The sequence below is a fragment of the Hemicordylus capensis genome, chromosome 17 (genome assembly GCF_027244095.1).
Source record: "Hemicordylus capensis ecotype Gifberg chromosome 17, rHemCap1.1.pri, whole genome shotgun sequence".
Classification (NCBI taxonomy): domain Eukaryota; kingdom Metazoa; phylum Chordata; class Lepidosauria; order Squamata; family Cordylidae; genus Hemicordylus; species Hemicordylus capensis.
Genome location: NC_069673.1, coordinates 6,880,702 through 6,899,889, shown reverse-complemented (window position 1 = coordinate 6,899,889; position 19,188 = coordinate 6,880,702). Strand labels below are relative to the sequence as shown.

Here is a 19,188-nt window from a genome sequence, read left to right as displayed (position 1 = left end):
CAGAAAAGGTGTGGCTGGACTATTTTTCTGCAATATAAAGAGGATCGTTCGGCTCTCTGCAACGTCCCCGTCAGCAACTTTCCAGAGCTTTTGTTCCTGTGCAAAGCTTTCTTCGCTGAACAAGAGGCGAGATAAGCTCCCGGGCAGATCTGCATGCCCTTGGATTGCTCAAGGTGGCCCAGAGACAATTGCAGTGGCACCATCTAACCCCTGCCTTCCTGTTGGCAAGCTTTGGCTAAGGTCCGACAGTGGGCTGCTAGATCACATGGAACTGGCTATCAGTCCAAAGGTGAGGGGGGGTGTTAGAGGCACAGATCCAGTTGCATCCCTAGTGGCCACCAGGGACATTAGGAGTAAAGAGAGTGAGGAAGAGGCCCACATTTTAAAAAAAGAGAAACCAGCAACAGCCTCCGGGGGGGGCACTATATTATTCTCTTGTTTACACAGTCAGACAGGTGTTATTGACTGGTTTGTTTTATCCAGACATCGAGTCCTTCCCAAGGACCTGGGATGGCTGAATTTTATTGTCAATGTTGTTGCTGTTATAGATATCGTCGCAGAATGTAGGCTGTTCCCAGTAAAGCTGCTTTTTGTCATTGGCTGATGGTGATTTCTGTGGCCCCTATAGTGTTGAGGTGCTCCTCAAGGTCTTTTGGAACTGCACCCAGGGCGCCAATGACCACTGGGATTATTTGGGTCTTTTTCTGCCACAGCCTTTCAATTTCAATTTGTAGATCTTTGTATTTGGTGATTTTTTTCTATTTCTTTTTCTTCTATTCTGCTATCCCCTGGTATTGCTGTGTCGATTATTTTAACTTGTTTTTCTTTCTTCTCGACTACAGTTATATCTGGTGTATTGTGTGGCAGATGTATGTCTGTTTGTAGTCGGAAGTCCCATCATATTTTTACATCCAAGGGCGAGGGGGGTGTTAGAGGCACAGATCCAGTTGCATCCCTAGTGGCCACCAGGGACATTAGGAGCCCTTCCAAAAATGGCTCAGGGTGGTTTACACAGAGAAATAACAAACAAATAAGATGGATCCCTGTCCCCAAAGGGCTCACATTCTAAAAAGAAACACACGATAGACACCAGCAACAGTCAGTGGAGGTACTGTGCTGGGGGTGGATAGGGCCAGTTACTCTCCCCCTGCTAAATAAAGAGAATCACCACGGTAAAAGGTGCCTCTTTGCTCAGTTAACAGGGGATACTTGCTAACTGTACTCTCCCCCTGCTGAATATAAAGAAAGGTAAAGGTAAAGTGTTCCGTCGAGTCAGTGTCGACTCGTGGTGACCACAGAGGCATGTGGTTGTCTTTGGTATAATACAGGAGGGGCCTCCTCCTCCATTGCCTCCTCCCACACAGTATGAGATGATGCCTTTCATCTCCTTCCTCTATCACTGCTGCCCGATATAGTACCAGTGGAGATTCGAACCGGCAACCTTCTGCTTGTTAGTCCAGCATTTCCATGCTGTGCTACCACTTGAAAAAGTGCAGGCCATATCCTGAATGTGCAACCACTTTCCCGGGGTTAATGGCTCATTCTGTTCCCAGCCTCCTTTCTAATTACAGTTAATTGCACGCGTGCCGTAATGATTCTTGCCCTTGTATTATTACCATTCTGATGCTCGTGTGCTCCTTTTTCTTTCCTATTAAAGGGAATTCTCCTGCTCCCTTTAGGGAACGAGGCTGAGCGCTGCCTGGCCAGTGTTAAAAACATGTTCGCCCCCAGCAGGCCTGTTAAAAACCAACCTCTGACTCGGTTTCCTTTCCCACGGCTCTGCTCATGCCTCATGAGCAACAGGGATGGACGTCGCACAATGTTCCGAAGGAGCAACCAGAATTTCATTTGATGAAGAAATCCGCCTTTCCTGTACAGAGAGTCTGTGCCTGTTAAATTCGCCGGCAGCAGTCTTGGAGGTTGGGGTTTCCCCCCTGTGGTTTTTTAGGCAGTGCTAGAGCCAAGCCAAAAAAATTAAATTGCAAGATATTTACAACTGCAACACAAATGTCTCCATGCACCTAGATGCACCTCTGGCTCCTCCCCGGGAGCCCATATAGGCAGCCACCCTCCGTCTCCACTGGCCGCCTCCTCCCTGGCTTCCAGCCCATCACATATATTCTCAGCCGCCACCCCTCCTAACCCCTCCCCTGCCTCCCAGTCCTGCCCTCCTGTATTCTGCCTGTCAGCCCTTAAAGGGGCCGCCTTACAGGACTCCATTTCCTCTCCCTGCATCACCCCCCGCCCAGGGTCTCTGCAGAGGGGAGGGGCCTGCTGGCTCCTGCCTGCAGAAAGGCAATGGCTCGTTGGGCCATGCTGGCCCAGTCAAGGGTGGCCATCCTCCCGTCTCCCTCGCCCTCCCCGCCTCCCAGCATAGTTGCCGTCGGCTTCGTGTGTGGCCAGACAACCCCTGGCCATTGATCTGCTTGCCGCCCAGACGGGTGAATGTCCCACCCCGCTGTATGCTGGGGTAGAATCCCGACACACTGATCATGTTTCAATGCTCAACAAACACACACACACAAACAAAGAAAAAGCTCGACCACTGTGTTAATAGCTGTTTTCGTGTTGCAGGAGGACACGCTGATTGAAATAATTTAGAAGCAATAACTGTCCCCATGGAAGCTCTTGTACAACTGAACTACTATATGTATCCACTGAAATGACTAGATTTAAATGGATCCGAGAAGCAGTGCCTGCAAGGGTGTGCAGGTCACAACTCCACCCACCCACCCTCCACACACCCCTCCACTTTAAGCCCTGTGTGAAGCATTTCCCATTGCTAATCCTGCTTGGCCTCACGGCATCCATACTGTGTTTCAGAACTCCATTACTGACCGCTCCCTTTCAGTAGCTAGGTCACGAACATTCTGTGACATCACAGCAGCTCAGCCAATGGTTGAAAGGGTATCTTTGAGTGCAGCAGGTGCCAGTCAGCCTATATTAGTTTGCCCACCTGTCTACTGTCTAGCTCCTTCATTCTGTGTGTGTGTGTGGATGAAAAGTTTATAACTCGCTTATTTCCCCCCCAAAAAACAACATAATGCCACAGAGGTCCCTAATCTTAAAGTGATCGACATTTTGCTTCAACCAGGCAAAAGAGAGCAATTTTAAATAACTCACCTGGCTGCCATCCAGAAGCCCTTTCCCATTAAGGCTCAGAAATGAGAAGCTGCATGAGAAACGCACTGACCCTCAAGGCACAGGGAACTTTAATGACAGCAGGCAGGGAGCAAAGCCATACAATGGAGTGGAGATTGCCTCATTAGAAGAGGCTAAGAATAGTGGGAAGGACCCTTCGCCTTGTGTGTAGCACTGGGTGCCTGTTCACTGCACAGAGAGGACGGTTGTCTCACCTTGCAGGAGAGCAGGAAGGCGGTGAGGAGAGGAAAGAGTTCCGGTCGGTTCCTTTCAAGGTGAGGAGGAGTGATGGCGGAGAGGGGAAACCATGGAGCATCTCTGTACAAAGGAAGGGATGCCTATCAGCCCTTGATCTCAGAAAGGGGTTGCGAAGTGACACTGGGGTCCAAGCAAAGTATCCCGTCGATTTTAGGCACTGGCTTCTGGCCACCATCTCCTACTGGAAAGACAAGAGCCTGCACACTTGGGAAGAGGGTAACGAAGTTTGCAGCACCATGGACAGATCCCCGGATAAGTAACACCAGAGGCAGAGGAGCTCTTGGATACTACTGACCTCCAGCCACCCAACCTGAGCTCTGACTCTTCTCCTGGAGAGCGGAAGCCTTTTAAAAAGGCATTGTCCTGTCCCGAAGTCTGGCCCTCCTCTTCCTCCTCCTCCCAGGCCGTTTTCATGTTCAGAAGGGAGAAGAGCTGGTCTTGTGATAGCATGCTTGCATTGTCCCCTTTGCTAAGCAGGGTCTACCCTGGTTTGCATATGAATGGGAGACTACATGTGTGAGCACTGTGAGATACTCCCCATAGGGGATGGGGCCGCTCTGCGAAGAGCACCTGCCTGCTTGCATGCAGAAGCTCCCAAGTTCCTTCCCTGGCAGCATCACCAAGATAGGGCTGAGAGAGACTCCTGCCTACAGCCTTGCAGAAGCCGCTGCCAGACTGGGTAGACAAGACTGAGCTAGAGGGACCTGTGGTCTGACTCAGTATATGGCCGCTTCCTATGTTCCTATGAACAGACCAGTCTGTTGCTGGCACTGGCATACAGGGGTGCAGTGATGGGGAAGGGTAGGCACGTCACAAGGCTTGGGTTCTGAGGGTGTTGCTTGGAAGCACCCAACCCTGGAGCTCTTTCAGGCTCCAGCATGGTAGCAAGGCCTGGGGCCAGACTCAGAGTCATTCGTTGGGAGGGAAGCCATGACACCTACTCCCCGAGCCACTTGGGTTGCTGGCCAGTGACGGTACCTACAGGCCATTCTGGATGACTCTCCATCCTGATACCGGAGAGTCCATCAGCCACTGTTGTGGGTAGTGCACTGGAAGGGCGGCGTATAAATCTTTTCAATAGATAAAAAAATAACATAAAGACCTGCAGAATTGCTGAGCTCCCTGCATTTGGGCAATTGGTCACTGGGCACATCCACCCAGCCTTTCATCTCTGCCACCAGACTCCGGGCTCCTTCTCAGCCAGACTCCGGGCTCCTTCTCAGCCAGACTCCGACACCAGGCTCCTTCTCAGCCAGACTCCAGGCTCCTTCTCTGGCTCCTTTCAGCCCACCTGCCTCCAAGGTATCTGCCTGTCCCCAGCTTGGTCACCTGACCTCACCACTTAGTTCTACTTCCTGGATTATTCACATTGAGTTTTTGGTGTCCTTAAGACCATTCTACTATGAACTGATCATTCTAATTGTAACCTGTCCTGGGTTACAATTTCCTGGGTGGAAAGACAGACTAACAGAAATCTATGTGTCTTGCCATGGCCTTCCTTCCTCTCCAACTCTCTCATTTTTCCTTTCTTTTACATAAGAACTAAGTATAAGTTGCCTTATACAACGTCAGACCATTGATGCATCTTGCTCAGCATTGTCTACACTGACAGACAGCAGCTCTCCAAGGTTTCAGGCAGGAGACCTTCCCAGCCCGACCTGGAGATGCTGCCAGGGATTGAATCTAGGAGTTTCTGCCCGCAAGCATGCCCGCAAGCTCTTCCACTGAGCTGCAGCCTCCTCCCCTAAGGGGAATAACTTACAGCACTCACATGAAGCTTCCCATCCAAATGTAAACCAAGGTGGATCCTGCTTTAGCCAAGACAACAATTTATGCTTGCTGCTACCACGATGCACTCTCCATTTTTGCGTGAACATTCAGTTAATGCAATATTTCACATGGGAAGCAGCCTTTAAAATGTGGCTGTTTATTCCCCATTTTCTGAATTCTTCCTTGCGGTTTCCTAGTCCATTAACCTATAGAGGAACCTATAACAATAATGTGGTTTCTCTTAAAACCTGCACTTGATCTGTCACTTGTGGCTATTTTTTACCATTGTATCCAGGCTGCCCTGAGGCATTGACTTCTGCCCTAAAAATAGTTGGGATGAGAGATCCAAATGAACCACCAATATTAATAGTTTCATGTGCATAATAAAGGGGGGGCCAATATGGTGTGACAGCAGAGACCAGGAAATAAAATGAAATAAAATGCCACTTAATATACCAGCCTGTAGCACAAGCAATTTAACCCTCACCCTTAAATGCGTTAATACGTTAATCCTTATAACCTTACTTCCCTTTTTAAAAATCATATATAATTGCAGAGGTATAATTACAAAGATTATATACGGGTTTTCTTTCCCCCCTCTTTTTTAAAAGTTGAAAATCATTCAAACCATAATCTTCCCTTCCGAGAATTGAACTTTTTGGAGTACAAGTAATTTATTGTAATTAGTGGGTTATTATTGCCCTCTATAGAGCAATGGTATATACAACTGTCGAATATTGCATTGATGGACAAATTAACTCACCAACTCTGGATTTCTCGAGAGGCTTCCATCTCAGATTGTTTATTTTATTAATCATTATTATCCTCTTATCACAAACAAACATACCTCCCATGATTCAAAGAGACATTTTACGTTTTGGAAAGATGTGTTTTCTCTCTGAAATCAGAATAACCCCTTTTTAGTCTATTCTTTTTTTTCCTGATTGTCTTATATCTGATACGGTATTTACCAGAATTCAAGACTAGGTTTTTTCCAAGTTCTTTGATGTTAGAAATCAGGTAAAGTAAATATAAAGTGTGCTGTCGAGTCGATTTCAACTCCTGGGGTCATCTTAAATTCAGAATCCTCTTCCTTTCCAGTAAATATAGCATATAACCTGTATTTTTAAGGGGTTCGTCTTAATTTGGAGCCACCTTCTATTCAGGTAATTACGGGTAGATATCCCTTGGAATCTCAGCATCTTCCTGAATTCTTGCTGCTTTTTGTTTCTGCTTTGTAGGCGTGTTTCCCCCCCCCCCCACTCCTCTCTCCCTACTCCTCTTTAAAAAGACATGTAAAACTAATTAATGCACATCAAATTGGGGGAAGCAGGGGAGAACAATTAGTTAGTTACTACCACTAAGAATGTTCCATTCTGGGCATTATCAGAGCTTGTTTGATGGAATCTTATATATATGGATCTGACCATGATAAACAGGTTGCAAAATTCACAGGGGCACACACACACACACACACACACACACACACACACACACACACGGGTGTATAAAAATAACGGCAAGTTTTCCTGAAGGTTGAAGCCACCTTGAGAGCAATCTTGGCACAGTTCAGGACGAGGCAGAGAGGGTGCTCTCTCTGCTTCCCTGTCAACTCCGGTTTGCATCAAACTCTGCTTTCGGTGCCACTGAGTTATTAAAGTTGGGGATTGTGGCACTGCGGGTGTGTCGCTTTGCTGAAAATGGGTCAGTGAGGCAGCTCTCTGGATGAAAATCCTGCCCTCGACGCAAAAAAAAAAGAAAAAAGAAGAAGTCCGTAGATGCCTGCCAAGCGGTTTGAACATCATGCATTGAGAAGGATGCAGACACCCCCCCTCCCTTTCAGCTGGACTTAGCAATCTTTTGTTGCTGGCTTCTGTCCCGAGAGAACTCTTCTCCACTCACGGATGGGGATGGCGTTATGAGCTGGTCCTGGTGATTGGTCCTGGTGATTGATTGATTGATTGATTGAGTGCTGTCAAGTCGGTGTCGACTCTTAGCGACCACATAGATAGATTCTCTCCAGGATGATCTGTCTTCCACTTGGCCTTGAAGGTCACTCAGAGGTGCATTCATAGCTGTCGTCATCGGGTCCATCCACCTGGCTGCTGGTCGTCCTCTTCTCTTTCATTCAACTTTCCCCAGCATTATGGACTTCTCAAGGGAGCTGGGTCTTTTCATTATGTGGATAGTTTGGGCCTGGTCATTTGTGCCTTGAGTGGAAATTCTGGTTTGATTTTTTTGTCCATTTTGCTAAGCAGGGTCCACCCTGGTTTGCATTTGAATGGGAGACTACATGTGAGCATTGGGCAATATTTCCCTTAAGGGAGGGGCCTGTGCTGGGAAGAGCACCTGCCTGCTTGCATGCAGAAGGTTCCAAGTTCCCTCCCTGGCAGCACCTCCAGGATAGGACTGAGAGAGAGACTCCTGCAACCTTGGAAAAGCCGCTGCCAGTCTGGGTAGACATTACTGATATAGATGGACCAAGGGTCTTACTCAGTATAAGGCTCATAGCTCATATTTTTGCTAGGAGATCAGCAGCTCCGTCCTTGGTTGCCTCCACGTCAGGGTTGACAAGAAAGGAGAAATAGACCTACGGCGGCCTCTTGTGATTACATGCAACTGAATCTCCAGCGAGGGAGAAAATCCACCTGGTTGGGTTTGTCATAATTGCTGCCTCCTCCCTCGTCCTCTGGCTAATGTATTCAGCTGTGAGTTTCGGGGATCTCCGAAGGCAGGAGTTGTCAGCTAGTCGGAAGGAAGCATTGACAAGGGAATTAGGCCTAATCTCCTGCTCTCGAGGCTGATCATTCCAAAGGACTTAAGGAATGTTTGGAACAAAGAAAGGGGCCTTTTCTTTCATATAAAGGCTTCATCAGACTCTTGCTTGCTTCCCATTGGCTGAAAGTTTTGCTGTGGGTAGGCAGCCCAGGTAACTAACGCAGCACTAGAATACAGGAAGGGTTGACCATTGCCTCCTCCCACACAGAATGAGATTATGCTTTTCCGCATCTTCCTCTATCGCTGCTGCCCGACAGAGGTGTTTCCCATAGTCTGAGATGATGCCTTTCAGCATCAGGAGGCGTCAGTCTGCCTAGAGAGAGTTGGAGACTCAACAAGCAGAGACTTCTACTCCTGAAGTAAGCCCTAAGATGCTGGAAGGTTAGGTTATTATCTTGCCCTTACTATCTTTGGCTTTTGTGATGCAGTTAACCTCTCTTTCCACCCCTCACTCCTCTTAAATCCAGACCCTTCTCCCTTTGTTCAAGTAAGCCACCCTTGTGTTTGCGAATTGCTGCCCTGTGTGTAGTTTGCCTAATTCTAAACACACACAACCCCATGGAAAAGGAAAATAGGCAGCTGCCATATACTGAGTCAGACCATTGGTCCATCTAGCTCAGGATTGTCTTCCCAGACTGGCAGCGGCTTCTCCAAGGTTGCAGGAAGGAATCTCCCTCAGCCCTATCTAGGAGATGCTGCCAGAGAAGGAACATGGAGCCTAGATGCTCTTCCCAGAGCAGCCCCATCCCCTAAGGGGAAGATCTTGCAGGGCTCACACATGTAGACTCCCATTCAAATGCAAACCTGGGTGGACCCTGCTTAGCAAAGGGGACAATCCATGCCTGCTACCACCGGACCAGCTCTCTTCCTATAGACCAGCTCTCTTCCTGACATAGCTGTTCAAGTGCACTTGGGTATAAGGAAGGGGGGTAGCTCAAGGTCAGCCTCCTACCCTTCCAGAAGCGCTGTTACACAGAGAAACTGGGACTCTGCTTCCTGTCTGGATAATCAGTGCTGAGCTCCATGGAGCAAGGGTCTGACTCTGGATAAGGTGATGCTCTATATCCGAGGAGGTAAAAGCAACCCAAATGAGATTATATTTTATTGTGATATAATCTGCCTTGGGGATCCTTCTGTCTCAAAAGGAATAGGCAGAAGAGGGACCAGGGGACCGAGCACCCCTAGAGAAGTAGCTCTGGCCGTCCCAGGACACACAAACTGGAAGTTGGTGTAGGAAATGTAGACGCTGCTAGTCTTGGTGGCTAGAGGCTACCTCCAGGTTCTATCCCCTGCTAACTGAGCAAAGAGGCACCTTTTAAAAGTGATGATTCTCTTGTATTTAGCAGGGGGAGAGCAACTGGCCCTATCCATCCCCATCACAGCATCCCTGCAGTGTCTCTATCTTATGTTTCTTTTTTTAGATGATGAGCCCTTTGGGGACAGGGAGCCATTTTAGATAGTTATTTATATCAATATAAACCATTTAGGGGACTCTTAAAAAAAAAGGTGGTATATAAATATCCATTATATGGTTCTGTTGGCTCTCCAAGATTGCAAACAGGATTCTTCCCCAGCTCAACGTGGAGATTCCAGGAATTGAACCTGGGACCTTCTTCCTGCAAAGCAGATGCTCTAACCACTGAGCTACAGCCCCATAAGATAAGGCTGCAATCCTAAGGCTGCATCCTTTAAACATCAACACCATCAAGCCCAGCAGCACATACATTTAGAGGAGGGAAGATGATCAGAGAGACCTCCATTCTCACCCTGCCAGAAATGTACTTTGCCCCTTCTGCGCCCTATATATATATATATATTTGGATGCCACCACTGTCAAAAATTGGGATAGAAATCACCCAACTATATAAGGGGATCCCCTCCCTGCTGCTGGGCCGTGTGATGTGGCTGCATCCCGAGGAAGCCACACTACACAATTCTTGGGAGTGTGCAGATGGGCCCTGGCTGTGTGTTTTGTTCCATGATCCAGCCACTCGCCGCTGCTTAGTTCTATATTCAATAAACCGTGTAGTTCCCCTCCAAAACAACACAGCCATCGTAAACTCTTATTATCATTCTCCCAGCTGCTCACCGGCTTTCAGAAACCCATTATTATAATGATAATTTTTAAAAAAGGAATCTTAGGACATTGTGATTTGAGGCAGAAATATATTTACAGTGTGAATGGTTTATCAAGGAGCTACGAGAGGAGGGGGGAGGAAGAGTGTGTGTGTGTGTGTGTGTGTGTGTGTGTGTGTTCCTTGCTGTCATATCTAAGAGCAGAAAACTCCCACACTGCACAATTTTCCACCCTGCTCTGCTTTTGCTTCCTCATTTAAAACGGGAGCTGCCGAGAGATCCAGATTAATATTGACTTGGCCCAATGCTTTCTCTCCTAGCTTCCGTCCAAAGAACCTTGAGCAATGCCCTTGTTTACAACAATGGGGTCCTGTGTGCAAAGCAAGCTTTTCTGCATCGAGTGGGGATGCGTTAGCATTGGGGTTGATGAGGGACGCTTCTTGAGTCAATCAGGAAACAAGTTTTTCTTAAAATGTATTCTTTTAAGTGCACGCTCTTGTTTAAGAGACACGTATACACCCCATATTGCTGCAGGACCTCTTATGGAGAAACAAAGCATGTTTTAAAAATATAGATCATTTAAAAAAAAAAAAGCCAACAACTACCTTGACGAAAATTCACCATGCAAAATAGAAACACATCGACCCTTGCCAGGGCAACTAGAAACATTTTGCAGCACTTCTGGGTCATTTCTAGGCAGGGGCGTTGGCGAACTCTCATGAGAAGTGAGCATAGCTGCTGTGAGGGGCTCCTCTACTCTAGACACACGGCAAGATCCTCTAAAGAAAAAATCTCTCCCATGTTGTATGCCCTGTGTTAGTCCTCATAAGAGTGAGACCTTGAATGAATAAAAGAACCTATTGCTCTTTATTTCCATTAGTGTTACACAAATCACGTCATGTTTTTGCAGCATAAAACAGCAGATCAAGGTCCCCGCCAGACGAGAGCTAATGCGTTCCTTATTGATCTGGTAACAGGTGCACAGCGAACCTTCCAGAAAGAAAGCCATGACCTTACCCATCTTCCAACCAGAACATTTCCTCCTCCCCTGCTCCTCCACCCACATTGCATACATACCCTCCAACATTTTATATCTTAAAAATCAGAGCATTCTTGAAACATCTTAGCGCCCACGGCTTCCGCCTTCCAGCATAATAAGGTTAGGAACATAGGAAGCTGCCTGCTACTGAGTCAGACCATTGGTCCATCTTGCTCATATTCTACTCTGGCTGGCAGTGACCTCTCTGCAGTTTCAGGCAGGGGTCTTTCCCGGCCCTACCTGGAGATGCTGCCAGGGATTGAACCTGAGCCCTTTTGCATGCAAGCATGCAGATAACTGTTCCCTCTAAGGCATGCACATGTGCACGTGCTCAAACATTTTCGGATGTCTGCTCAATTAATTTTAGATCCCACTCAGGAAGTCCCCACTCTGGACGCATGTGTGCCCACACTGCCTTGATACTGCCTCCCAGAACAAAACTCATTCCGCACACAGATGAAAAAAATGAGAGAGCAGATGCTCTCCCACTGAGCTCTGACCTCATCCCCTAAGAGGAGTATCTTGCAGCGCTCACATTGTCGTCTCCCTTCAGATGCAAACCAAAGTGGACCCTGCTTAGCAAAGGGGACAGTTCATGCCCACGACCACAAGGGAAGTGACATCTAAAATGCAGTTCAGGGTTCCTCCTAAGGAAAAACATTGATCAGACAAACAACAAACAGCGAATGTTTACGTACCGCTTTTCGGCAAAAGTTCCCAGAGCGGTTACACAGAGAAAACAATAATAAAGTAATAATGAACAAGACAAGAAAATGGAGACTGTTGCAGATAGATGGGGACAGGTGGAGTGTATCTTGTACGCCTTCAATGGCCACGCCTCCGGCCTCGGAAATTTCACCCTGGTAGACAGCCCTTGTCCTCAAACATTCTCATTTTCTTGGCGATTGGCTCAGAGAGGCAGGAAGGAGGAGCTACAAACCTAGTCCTTGAGCATGAGTTTCAGCTCCTCCTCCGTCCATGTTTTCCCATCAAGCAAAGCCAACCTCAACTGCCTCAGAAACAAGTGACGGTTAAGCTCCCGGTCCTTCCACACCAAGTAGGTGTTCCTCCGCAAATAGCGAAACAGACCCAGCTTCCGCTGCACTGCCCTCTGGTCCACCCCTTCCAGTACGATCAAGACCAGGCTGGCTTGGCTGTCCAGCAGCTGCCATGACTGAGCAATCTCGAGTTCAAAGTTACACCACCGGCTCTCCAGGAAGTGGGCAGAGACGACGGCCACCACCTTCCGGCTGCTCTGGAAGCCTTCCTTGATGATGTTGGTCATGATGGACACTCCGGGGATGAAGTCCCGGTAGAAGAGGCAGAGGCGGAAGCGTGGGATGCCAGTTTCTAGGGTCTCCTCCAGCTCCTGCGTCACCCACTCCTGGTCCTCGCTGGAGTAGATCACAAAGGCGTCATATGTGTTGTCCTTCTTGGTGGAGGAACGGTCTCTGCTGAGCAAGATCACCATATAGTAAAGGTGGAAGTAGTACTTATACACCAGAATCAGACACACAACCACTGCCAGAGAGACCACCACAGAAACAGCCACTGTGGTCATGCTGACCTGGCAGAAGGATAAATCAAAATTCACCAGGATGGAGTTTTTTAAGTCCACAGGGTTATGACAGAGCATCCCATCGGCGTACTGAAGGAGGTCCCTATGTTCTTTCGCCCACCTCAAGAAGCTAATGTGCCCACAGGAACAATCAAAAAGGTTCTGAGAGAGATCCAGATACCTCAAACTCCGGGGTAAGTTCTTCAGATCTTCCTCAGTCAAGGTGGCCAACTGGTTGTTATGTAAATCCAGGACGGTGAGGGCTTGGAGGCACTCATAGATGACTGGATGAAGGCCCAGAAGCTTATTGTTGCTGACATTGAGTTCGCGGAGTCTGGGGAGGCCAGCCAAGCTGTCAGGAGACACCTGCTGAAGTCCACAATTGGAAATGTCCAGAACTTGAAGCTGGGTGATGTTCTTGAAGCTGTTGCCCAACTGGTTGCCCTCAAAGGTATTCCCACCCATTCTCAGCACTTGCAGCCTGTCCATGCCACAAAACGGACACTCCGTTTCAATGTGGATGTCAGTGTAGGAAATATCAAGGTAGAGGAGATTCGCAAGGCCTAGAAACACAGGGACCTTTCCTGGTCCTTCCAGTCTGGTACGTTGTAGATCCAGATATTCCAGTTTACGGGGCCCAAAGAGCTCTGGGGGCAGTTTGATTTCCAAGTTGACACTCAGATCCAGCCGCTTCAAATTGGGAGTCCCGTTCATTAGATTCTCCCAGGAAATCCCACAACGCAGCTTGTTGTGGCTGAGGTCAAGGGTCTCCAGGTTTGGTAGCCCCTCAAAATCGTCACAGTCGGCCAGATTCCTGTTGTGGGTGATGCGGATCACTCTGAGCTCTTCCAAGTTGGACAGCTGTAGAGCAGGTATCTGCCGAAGTGGGCAGTCGCTGATTTCAAGATGGCGCACTCTGGAGTTGCGTGGGAAATCCGAGAAAAACTTCAGGTCGGTGTCCAGCAGCCGCACGGTGGAGATATTATTCAGGCAAGCAGAGAGGCTGCCAGTATCACTGAGGGCCTTCACACAAATGAGAGTCACCTCTTGGAAATGCACGTGGCACAAGCCATCCAAGAGGGGCTTGCTGAAGGTTTGCAGTTTCTGAATGTTCCTGTAATTGCCCAACACCAACTTGTTGACGTGTAAGCCAGACAGGTTCCAGAGGCCAGCCTGCATGGAGGCGCTGCTCTCGAAACAGGCTCTCAGGGAGAGTTCCTGAAGGCGAACCCCGGCAAAAGAGTCCGGCTGGATGAATGTTATGTCATTCCGGGACAGCTCCAGTGTGAGGTTCCGGCTGGACAAGGCATCCAGGTCTCCGATGAAGATGGAGGAGATCTTGTTCTCCTGGAGCCTCAGAGACTGGAGAAATAGGAAGCGAGAGAAAAAGGATGGGAGTTTCAAGGATGCGATGAGGTTGTGGCTCAGGTTTAGCTCTTGTAGGGATGTTAAGTTGGCAATCGGCAGGCTGTCCAGTGAGGATATGGAGGTTTCTACGGCGACCAGCTTCAGCAGGGAGGTCAAGCCATGGAATGCTCCTAGGCCCACAAACTGGAGTGGGTTGGCAGTCAGGATCAAGACAGAAAGGTTGCAGAGACTGCCAAAGGCATCGTCTTCCATCTTCTCGATGCTGCATCTGTGGCAAAAGAAAAAGAGAAGAAGCAAAAATGGATTTTGCTCCGGAGCTCTCAAGCAGATAAAAATAATTTTAAAAAACTGAGTAGTTCTGTAGACAGGATGGGTGGTGAGAGACATATCCCACCCGCACTGATCCATAAGATTCTAAGAAGAGCCTTTCTGGATCAAGCCCAAAGCCTATCTAGTGCAGCATCCTGTTTCCCACCATGGCTCACCAGATGAACATAGGAAGCAGCCTTATATCAAGTCAGATGATTGGTCCGTCTGGCTCAGTATTGTGTACACTGACTGGCAGCGTCTCTGCAAGGTTTCAGGCTGAAGTCTTTCTCAGCCTTACCTGGAGATGCTGCCAAGGAGTGAACTGTAGATGCTCTTCTACTGAGCTACATCCTCCTCACCTAAGGGGAATATCTTACAGTGCTCACCTGTAGTCACCCATCCAAGTGCAAACCAAGGGAGACCCTACTTACCAAAAGGAACAATTCACGCTTGCTCCCACAAAACCAGCTCTCTTCCCCAAATATTATTCTGATCGGACTTGAACCCACAACCTTTAAATGACTTCAATGTCATTGATCTCAAAGGCCAATGTGCTATGTATTGTACCACAGAGTCGTAATAGTCATAGTTGTTTTACTTACTTATTTATTTATTTAACAACCTGCTATTTACACACAGATTCAACTTCTGCTATTTACACACAGTCTACCAGATGTTATTGACTGGATTTGGTACTTTCATTATTGGGCACTTTCCAAGGGTCCAGGATAACCAAAAATTAAAGATAGTGTCATAGTATTCCTGATGTCTTGAGTAGAGTGGCCTTCTGGAGTTGATGTGTTGTGGTTTTATCGATGCCCAAGGTGTCAAGATGGTGTTCAAGTTCTTTTGGTGCTGCACCAAGAGCACCCACAACTATGGGCACCACTATTGTTTTCTTTTTCCAGAGCCACTCAATTTCAATCTCAATTTCAATCCTTGTATTTCGTTATTTTCTCCAATTGTTTTTTGTCGACTCATCTATCCCCTGGGATTGCAGTATTAATTATCAGAACCCAATTCTTCTTGATGACTGTCAGATCCGGTGTATTGTGTGCTAAATGCCTATCAGTTTGTATTCAGAAATCCCAAAGTATTTTTGTTTCCTCATTTTCTGTGACCTTCCCTATCAGATGATTCCACCAATTCTTGCTTGCTGGCAATTTGTAATTCTTGCAAAAGTTCCAGGGGAACTTTTATTTATTTATTTATTTATTTATTATTAAACTGATGATGTTGAAACAAAATGAGCACTTTACCTAGTGAGATCCAGAAACGTCAATGCAGGAACAGATGAGAAATAATTTGAGGTTAGACCTTTCAATGGATTGTAGCTCAGATCCAGCCACTGGGTGGTATTTGGGATATCAGGCGGAAGTCTAGTGAGGTTCAAATCCATGCATTTGTAAGCAGCACCTGGCTTTACCTGGAACAACATGTCATTGCTATAAATCAGTGTTTATATGGATGCTGTGGAGTATCCATAATTCATGGAAAATAAGTCTATCCGTGGCTACTAGTCCTGATGGCTAATAGGCTAATTCCAGGTTCAAAAACATATAGAAGAACAGGCCTTGCTGAAGGAGAACCACATGGTATCTGCAAAGACAAGTCTTGTCTCACTGACCTTTTGGGGCTCTTTGAGACTGTCAGCAGGCATGTGGATAAAGGTGATCTGGTTGACATAATATACTTGGACTTCCTAAAAGCTTTTGACAAAATTCCCCACCAAAGGCTCTTGAGTAAACTTAGCAGTCATGGGGTAAGGGGACAAGTTCAAACTGGTTGAACAACAGGAAGAAGGTAAGGAAATAAATGGACAGTTTTCACAATGGAAAGAAGAGGGGGTACACCAGGGATCTGTACTGGGACCAGTGCTCTTTAACTTGTTCATAAATGATCTAAAAGTTGGGGTAAGCAGCAAAGTGACCAAATTTGCAGATGATCCTAAACTATTTAGGATAGTGAAATCCACAATAGATTATTGAGGAGCTCCAAAAGGATCCGTCCAAGCTGGGTGAGTGGGTGACAAAATGGCAAATGCGGTTCAATGTAAGGAAGTGTAAAGTCATGCACATTGGGGCAAAAAAACCCAACTTCACATATACACTGATGGGGATCTGAGCTGTCGGTGACAGACCAGGAGAGAGATCTTGGGGTCGTGGTGGACAGCTCATTGAAAGTGTTGACTCAGTGCGCGGCAGCTGTGAAAAAGGCCAATTCCATGCTAGGAATCATTAGGGAGGGGACTGAACATAAAAATGCTAATATCATAATGCCCTTATACAAACCTATGGTACGGCCACATTTGGAGTATTGCATACAGTTCTGGTCACCATATCTTAAAAAGGACATTGTAAAACCGGGAAAGGTGCAAAAGAGGGCAGTTAAGATGATCAGGAGCCTAGGGTGCCTTCCTTATTATTATTATTTATTATTATTTATTTGATTTCTATACCGCCCTTCCAAAAATGGCTCAGAGTGGTTTACACTGAGAAATAATAAATTAATAAGATGGCTCCCTGTCCCCAAAGGGCACACAATCTAAAAAGAAACCTAAGACAGACACCAGCCACAGTCAGTGGAGGTATTGTGCTGGGGATGGATAGGGCCAGTTACTCTCCCCCTGCTAAATAAAGAGAATCACCATGGTAAAAGGTGCCTCTTTGCCAAGTTAGCAGGGGTCATATGAGGCAAGGCTACAACATCTGGGATTTTTTGGTTTGGAAGAATGCTTCTGAAGATATTCCAGGCTGCAAGGCAGCCACAGCAGGAGAGAGGGCATGCCGTCATCTCCTGCCTGTAGGCTTCTGGTGGGCCACTGTGGGGAACAGGATGCTGGAATAGATGGGCCTTCTCGGGCCTGATCCAGCAAGGCTGCCGTGATGTCCCTTATGAGCTGAGTTCAGGAAAGAGTTTGGCATTTAGGAAGGAGTGTGGCGTTGTGGTGTGGCCCACCACAACTCCAATTCGTCACCCTGCCCAGTTTTTGTAAATTTGGTGTCCAAATAGAAACCAACAGAAACAAAGACAGTGAGGCGAGTGGCAGAACTCGGCGGCAGACGGGAGAGAGGCTCCCGGGGGAACGGCAAGGCATCACCTACCTCCGAACAGGGGCCGAGGCTTCGGGCAGTCTGCTGGGCCTGGAATACTATCGCCAAGGAGAAGGTGGCAAACACGGGTAGGCAGAGGGCTCCCTCCTTGTGCATCTTCAGGATGGCCCCGCCCCGTAGAAAGCAGCCGGGCGCCCTCTCTACCCACGCTTTGGCAAGCAGAACGTTGCCCCTGCCGTCCCAAGCCCGGTGAGCTCCATGAAGAGCGGAGCAAGCGAGCGATGGGAGAAAGGAACTGAAATTGAAAGCAGCCCAGACGTAGACCAGACTCTCGTTGCTTGCTGGTAAAGGAAGCCCCTGGGTGGGAGGCGGTCTTGGGCCACCGGCCAAGAGGAACTGAGCCGTGTGCTTTCCACTCCCCAGTCAAACGGTGCAGCCCCCAGATGCAGAAAGGGTTTCTTTTGCAGACTTCCGTGATTCTCTCCCCTCCCTCTCTCCCTGGGCAGGCTGCTTGAACCAGGGGCGTATCTAGGAGAGAGGGCACCCAGGTTATTTGAACCCCTCCACTCCGTTATAGCCACAGTGAGGAACTGGGCCCTGTGGTTTCTCTCCCTCGGTCGAACCGTGCGTGATCAGAAGAGAAATGATCGGGGCAGGCTGTGCTCCTGAGCAGAAGAGGACGGGAGGGGGAGAAAAGAAAAGCTGCTTGGCTCTTCCACCCATGGTGATGTTTCAACGCCAATTCGCGCACACATACACCCACAATCTACTTCTCACGGACGGGGGGAGCAAGAGTGTGTCATTCTGCGCACTCGTGCTGTCCCTGTTTGATGTGTCTGTGTGTTTTACTGATTTTATTTTTTGCAAGTCGCATGCCCGATCTGGCTTGCCAGGGAAACCAGGTGCAAAGGGGCGCCAAGGGGTGGCTGCCCTCTTTCCCTGGCTATCACCTGGTAGGCCACTGTGTGAAGCAGGATGCTGGCCTAGATGGGCCTTCTTGGGCCTGATCCAGCGGGGTTGTCCTTATGTTCTTATAGGGACATGAGGATCTGCCCCTATACTGAGTCCTAGAGGTTAGAGTGTTGGACTAGGACTGGGAAGATCTGAGTTCGAATCCCCATTCAGCCATGAAACTCACTGGGTGACTGGGCCAGTCATGTATCTCTCAGCCTAACCTACCTCGTTGTAGTGAGGATTAAAAAATAACCAGAGGAAGAGCGGGATAGAAGTGTGAAAATAAATACAATAAGTAAATACTACTGCAGCCTCAGTCCATCTAGCTCAGTATTGTCTACACTGACCAGCAGCATCTCTCTGGCTTTCAGGCAGGCGTCTGTCTGTCTACAGCTTTGGTCACCGTATCTTAAGAAGGACCTTGTAGAAGTGAAGGTGCAGAAGAGGGCAGCCAAGATGATCAGGGGCCTGGAGCACCTTCCTTGTGAGGCAAGGCGACAGCATCTGGGGCTCTTTACCTTGGAAAAGAGGCAACTCAGGGGAGACACGTTCGAGGTGTATAAAATTATGCATGGAGTGGAGAGGGTGGACCGAGAGAAATGTTTCTCCCTCTCTCACAACACTTGAACCAGGGGTCACCCCGTGAAATTGATGGTCGGGAAATTTAGGACCGACAAGAGGAAGTACTGTGTCAAACAGTACCTATTTCACACCTCTGGGTAGCCCACAGTGTGGGGGCTTTGCAATGTCCCCGTGCCATATGGCTTCCTCGCATGAGATCTGCCCATGCTTGGCCTTTGCAGGCCCACTTAGCCGGCCCGCCGCACCCACAGGAGCCTGAGATGTGGCACCCCAGAGGCATTCAGAGCATTCCCTTCCAGCTT

The 19,188-nt window shown here is 48.0% G+C and overlaps 1 protein-coding gene across 2 annotated transcripts; it reads right to left on the bottom strand.

The window, feature by feature from the left end:
- Positions 1-10,867: 10,867 nt before the first annotated feature.
- On the bottom strand, positions 10,868-17,569 carry TLR4 (toll like receptor 4). 2 transcript variants are annotated; one of them, XM_053281768.1, is made up of 3 exons: positions 17,402-17,569; positions 15,557-15,723; positions 10,868-14,256 (listed from the first exon to the last, which is right to left on the bottom strand). In XM_053281768.1, exons 1-3 carry the CDS (start codon positions 17,504-17,506, stop codon positions 12,003-12,005), a joined length of 2,526 nt encoding a protein of 841 aa, XP_053137743.1. In that variant the 5' UTR covers positions 17,507-17,569; the 3' UTR covers positions 10,868-12,002. The 2 variants fall into 2 exon arrangements, with proteins under 2 accessions (XP_053137743.1, XP_053137742.1); XM_053281767.1 differs by lacking the exon at positions 15,557-15,723.
- Positions 17,570-19,188: the final 1,619 nt, after the last annotated feature.

Coding starts and splice junctions, on each gene's coding strand:
- TLR4 (XM_053281768.1), bottom strand. CDS start 17,506: ATGCACAAGGAGGGAGCCCTCTGCCTACCCGTGTTTGCCACCTTCTCC. Junction 15,724..17,401: donor GCCTCGGCCCCTGTTCGGAG/GTAGGTGATGCC, acceptor ATGTTGTTCCAG/GTAAAGCCAGGTGCTGCTTA. Junction 14,257..15,556: donor ACGTTTCTGGATCTCACTAG/GTAAAGTGCTCA, acceptor CTTTTGCCACAG/ATGCAGCATCGAGAAGATGG.